Source organism: Ictidomys tridecemlineatus, chromosome 1 (assembly GCF_052094955.1).
Source record: "Ictidomys tridecemlineatus isolate mIctTri1 chromosome 1, mIctTri1.hap1, whole genome shotgun sequence".
In the NCBI taxonomy this organism is placed as follows: domain Eukaryota; kingdom Metazoa; phylum Chordata; class Mammalia; order Rodentia; family Sciuridae; genus Ictidomys; species Ictidomys tridecemlineatus.
Genome location: NC_135477.1, coordinates 141,111,142 through 141,117,141, shown reverse-complemented (window position 1 = coordinate 141,117,141; position 6,000 = coordinate 141,111,142). Strand labels below are relative to the sequence as shown.

At 37.9% G+C, this 6,000-nt stretch overlaps 1 protein-coding gene across 1 annotated transcript in view; it reads left to right on the top strand.

Annotated features, from left to right (window-relative positions):
• The first annotated feature begins 625 nt into the window (after nt 1-625).
• Nucleotides 626-6,000, top strand: part of Hsd17b4 (hydroxysteroid 17-beta dehydrogenase 4) — an 85,801-nt gene continuing 80,426 nt past the window's right edge. The window contains exons 1-2 of the mRNA XM_040272113.2: nt 626-822; nt 3,391-3,444. Coding sequence (XP_040128047.2) covers nt 765-822; nt 3,391-3,444 — 112 coding nt within the window. The 5' untranslated portion in view covers nt 626-764. The remainder of the gene's footprint in view (nt 823-3,390; nt 3,445-6,000) is intronic.

Sequence of the window (6,000 nt, the reverse complement as noted above, 5' to 3'; positions counted from 1 at the left end):
TCTGGAAGTCAGTGGTGGGAATCTAGGACTTTGCCTTTTGAAGGTTCCTGGGTGATTTTTATGCAAGAGATCCAGGTATTAAATTGAGAAATCTTTACCACGGCTAAGGGTAACTTTCTTACTTAAAGTCTATATCTGGAAGCCCCTTAAGAATAGGTGCACTGCGATATTTCTCTAGGCCGGTTCCTAAACCTGTAAAAAGTTTGTTGAGAGAATGACGAAATGATAGGGGATGTATATTGAGGGCTGCCACACAACTTTTGAAAACTCCATTTTTTTTTTTTTTTTTTTTGGCAACTCCATTCTTAAGGCAGCAGAAACGGAATTTTTTTTTCTTTTTTTAAGAGAGAGTGAGAGAGGAGAGAGAGTATTTTTTTTAATATTTATTTTTTTTTTAGTTTTCGGCGGACACAACATCTTTATTTGTATGTGGTGCTGAGGATGGAACCCGGGGCCGCATGCTTGCAAAGCAAGCCCGCTGTCTCTTGAGCCACATCCCCAGGGCAGAAACGTTTTGGGCAGGGTCTTCCAGCAAGCAGTGGCGCTGGACTACATTTCCCAAAGGGCCATGCTTTCGCCACGCAGGCGTACTTGGGAAAGCTAGCTTGCGCAGGCGCCCTTGGGAAACTACAGTGCCTGTTTTCTTCCCAGAGACCGGCAGGTCACCTGCTCGCATCCCGCCCCCGCCACTCCCCCAGCTAATTGAGCCTGGCTGATTGAGCCTAGCGGCACTGCTAGTGTGTGTGAGGTAGAAGGCAGGAGTCATGACTTCGCCGCTCAGGTTTGACGGGCGTGTGGTACTGGTCACCGGCGCGGGAGGAGGTGAGCCTGGAAGATTGTACGGCCGGCGCGCGCCCCCCTCACGCCGCGGACCCTCCGGTTTGGGTCAGGGATAGGTGTGCGGTCGCAGTCCAGGTTCAGGCGTCGGGACTGTGGGCGGGGATAGTGAAGCGGCTGGCAGAGAGTGGGCTTGACCCGGTGGCGGCGTGGTGGGAGGAACCGCAGTTTTCAAGGCACTGAATCTGAAGGGGAGCGCCGGCGAGTGGGGGGATCGGCCTTGAGACGGGAGTCACTCAGGCAGGTGCAGCCTACTTTCCCCAGCACCCACGGGCAGCTTCCCAAACCAGGCTGGGCGGCGGGTTGCACAACCGGGTGAAAGTTCTTGGCTCTGTGGGTGTTGATTATGACTCTTGGTGTGGGGAGACTCTTGTTAGGCCTTGGTCCGATCTCTTAAGGCCTGAAAAGCCGCCTCAGGCCTGGAGGTGCCATCTAAGGAGTGGAGATGCCAGCTTCTTGACTTTGAAAAGGCAGTTATTTAGTGTTTATTTTCTAATGTCTTATGTTTTTTTTAAGTTCTGGAGAGGGCCTATAAAGAGGGCATCCATCTGATAAGAGCCCTCCTTGGAGTTTGTATTGTATGCTTATCAAGCCAGGCTGTGTTTTCAAAGTCCGGTGGAATCCTGGAAAAGTTGTAAACGCCAGTGCGTTCAGGGACGAGGTAAATGAAAGAGGAATAAAGTGGGAATGGGACAGGAAGAGTGAAGAAAGGAAGAGCAGAGACATTTCTAAAGTGGACCATCCTTTCCTTAGGAAATTTGCCAGATCCTCGTATATTTCAGGAGAAGCAAACCGAGGAAATGTTATGTGAAAAAACCCAAACAATTTTTAAAGAACAAAAATTAAAACAAACCACTCTCACACACATCGAGCCTCTGCAGTAAGATATTTGCTCTAGTTTCCCCCAAGTGGGTGATCTTTGTAACCTTCACATGCAAGGGATCGTAACTTTATGCATCCTTGATTTCCCTTTTATAGAGCCTTGTAAAAAAAGGGTCCTAACAAGGAATTATTTGAATTATATATTACAAGCCATAAACAATGGAATTGTCAATTAATTCATATGTACTTTTACATCTTCATTGATAAACTACATCTTAGTTTGCCTTTCAGAAAACAATTTCATTATTAATTGTTGTCCAAGTATTTTATACTCATATTTGTATTTATTCTGAAATGAGCTTTTGGGAAACTATTTTGCTTACTCTTTGTTTTTGGGGTATTTTAAATTTCTTTTGGCAATGACTTGACATTAAGCAGTGCGTTCTATACCAGAGCCCCTCCCCCATCTCCATTTGAAGCAAGTTCATGACACAGTACATGAAAATGCTGTGTACTCTGAAATTTTCTATTCTGTTTTATTACATCCCATAAAAATGACTTTGAAACATTAATGAATTGTGACTAGAAAATTATGAGCTTAGCTCCTCCTGTATAAATTGGCTGAATTCTCTCATCCATTCAGATTGGCTAAATTCTAAAATAAATTATGTGGTGATATCTTTTAGTTTTGGAAAATTTGTATTTTGGGTTCAAAATAAAATTTTTATTTTGTGTTCTTTCTTTTTGGGAAAGCCTGATAATTTAACCATTATCATAAGGTGATAATTTATTCACCTTAGTTTGTTATTTGTATACTTATTTATCAATTAATTTATACCAAATAAAAATTGTCAATTCAGTTCCTCCATTTATCAGTGAAATTTATTAACTTAAATTTTGAAACATGAACATATTAAAAAATTTTAGTGTAAAAGTAAGTCTTCTAGTTGCTGCCACTGTCTGTTCTTAAACGGTAATTACTAATTGCCAGTCTCCCATATATTCTTACATATTATAAGATCTGTATCTATACACATATCTTTGTGTATGTAAATCTATACTTTCTAGCTCTGAATCAGAATTAAAAGTTTTTTTTTTTGTGTGTGTGTGTTTGATTGTGTAGTCAAGCTTCAGTACAGGATAGAGAAATCGCTAGATAGTTTAAACAAAAGGATTGAGTACAAACAATTAGGTTTTAGTGATTTTTCTTAAAATGACTTTTGGAACAATATAGAACTGGTACATTAGAGTAGCCAGTAGTTCTGAGTCTGCCATTGGAACTCTGTCACAGCTCACATAAATTCAGATTTAAAGTATGGAAGCAGCCATTCAGGGATTAGGAAGCTGGTTAAGTAGGTTGCCTCCACAGGTCACTGTGTTTTAATAAATAGGAAGGTTCAGAGAAAATCAGCTTCTTAACCGGTACTTACAGCTCAGGTTCTAGTAAAGTGACCTCTATCACTTCCACTTTCTAAATTTTGTGCAAATGCATCTAATGGTGGAATCTAGTTCGCATCTGGCATTTTAGCACTAGGTAGCAAGTTAGGAAATGTAAGTAGGGTGTATAGTAAAACGTAGTTTTAAACTTTCTAGCCTCTGCAAGCAAATGAGAGTGGAGTAGAGTTTGAGAGTGCAAATGACGACTCTTCTATTGTAATTACTGACTTTCAAATGGGGACTGAGTTGAGTGGGCCAAAATAATTCTGACATTTTCTGATTATTTTAAACCAGGTTTGGGCCGAGCTTATGCCCTGGCTTTTGCAGAAAGAGGAGCATTAGTTGTTGGTAAGTTGGTATATTTTTCTTTCTAATCAATAGTTCATAAAAATACAGTCTTCACAAGCCACTTTTGTCTTTCTATTAAGTAATTTGTTATGGTATAATTTCATCATAAAGTTTTAACTTCTGCCAGCACATCTTTCATCCTCTTAAGGTGAACTTTTTTTTTTTTTAAGATTTACTTTTTAAAGTAATTTCACTTTTGCCTTTTCTTTTTTTTCTTTCCACTCTTTTATATTGGTGCATTATACTTGTACATAATTATGGGATTTGTTGTTACATATTCATGAAAGTACACATAATAATATAATTTGTTGTTTCACAGAATTTCTAACTTAATAGAATTGATAAAGAAGGGCAGACATTTGTTGTATACAAGGAAATTCTTGACTTTAGTATTGTGGGCTATAAGTTTTTAAGGTAGAAAGCTACTAATTTAAGATCAAAGGAGAATCCCCAAAAATACATTGATAAAATAAATAATTGAAATAATTTGATTTGAGAATTGGAAGTTTGGAGCCAGGCAATAAAAAGTGTGGGTCTCTTATCTCTTTCATCAAAAGTTTTCACTTCAAAACTTAAAATTCATTCATGGGTCAGTTTTATGAGTTTTAATTGTATGATGGGATTAGGGTCAGTTGGAAGATAACTGTATTGAAGAATCCCGAAGATGGGAAATTTTAATAATCTAAATAGTTTGGACTGGTCTGATTATTTGGTATTTGGTAGATACATAGTAGACAGTTTGTCCATAACTAGGCCTTTGTGTGGAATAACTGAATGAATGCTAAGTGTAAGTATATGTGTAGGGCAGATGTTAGGACCTGATGTTTATTAGTATCTTTCTGGGATAAAATTATTGACCACAGTGATTTCTTAATCCCAATTTTCCTGGGGAATTCAGAGAGAGAAATTTCTCTCAATTTGTTTATGGAGACATGTAATTAAAAAATAAACATGCAGCGAGATTTTCTAAACAAAAAGGCCCAAGCAGTGGAATGTAGCTTATCTTTGTGAAAGGGACACAGAGACTTTGGATGTTCCTTGCTTAAGATCATAGCTGCTCTGTACTCCTTCAATCGGTTTCTAGTAGCAAGGATAGATTTTGACATTATAGTGTTTGAACAGGGCCTACTGTTGTATACATTTCAAGCTCTCTGTCATAAATTTGGAAGAATATTTGATGTGTAGTCCTAAAGACTCATGCTGTTACTATTTTTTCTTTTCTTCCTTTTGAAGTGTTACTGTTTAGTTATTAATATTTTTATTTTATAACTTTTTATCTATTGCATCATTCCTATTCAAGTTTTCATAAGTACAAGGATCTCATCTTTTCTATTTCCTGAAGAAATATTACCTTATGCAAAGAAAGTGCTTTGTTCTTTGACTCTTTTGTTGACATTGTCTTTTTTGGGGGAGAGGCTAGTGTGTCTGAAATTGGTTGGATTAATTTTTCTTTTTTCTTTTGTTTTGACTAAGATATAGACATAGTATATAAACTTGTTTTATATGAGACTTTACAGCAGTATATGTTTGTGTAGGTTGTGTTTGTTTTACTATTTTGAATTTGTTAAATTCAGATGATGAGTGTTTGAATTCTGATAAAGGTAATGTACACAGGGACAGGGTGTCATATTTATTTTCTCATCTTATTTAAAGATGGTATTTCAGCAAGTCCTAATCAGAAGTCCAAGAAAGCAGATGAAAAATATTTGCTAAACTTGGCTGAAGAGCCAGATTTAGTTTTGTGTTAAAGGGCGGAATTCAGTATTTGTGAATCTGCAGAACCTATTTTTTTTTTTGGTACTGGGGATTGAACCCAGGGTCTCATACATGGTAGGCAAGGACTCTACCACTGAAGCAGACGTTCGGCCCTTTTTTAAGATTTCATTTTGAGACAGAGTCTCACTATGTTGGCCAGGATGGCCTCCAACTAGCAGTCCCCCCAAATTGCTGGGATTATAGGCATGCACCAATGTGCCCAGCTTGTCCAGAATTTTCAGTTGATATTTTCTACACTTTTTTAGTTTGTGTCCTACTTCTGAACTTTCTAGGCTACCAAGATATTGTTACCTTACACATAAACATTCTGTTTCCAGGTTGTGCCATGCACAGACTTTTCTCCTTTGTTAATATTTTCTTGCTTAGAATAATTCTTACCTGAGGAAGCAAACAAATTGTAAAGGGAAATATATCAATCTAGGATGTTATGATGACATCAGAATATCTTGTTTTTGGAAAAGTGATCAGTCAGCTTATCCTATGACTAGTTCAGAGGCCAGTAAGAAATAGGACCTTAAGAAATAAAGTAGCTTGTTTCTCAAGTCCTCTTTTGCTAGGTTGTGCAGGGTTATTAAACAGCCTTTTAATCTAAGTGGCTCAGAGTAATAAAGAATTATTTCATGTTCATATTCAGTTTCCTGTCAGCTTGTGTTGTACTCTGTGTTCTTAATTTCAGGATGCTAGCTGAAGGAGCAGCTCGTATCTGGGACATTGCTATTATTGGGGCAGAGGGAACATAAAAATGGATCTACTTGGTGACTTTTTAAAGCTTTTGTTTAG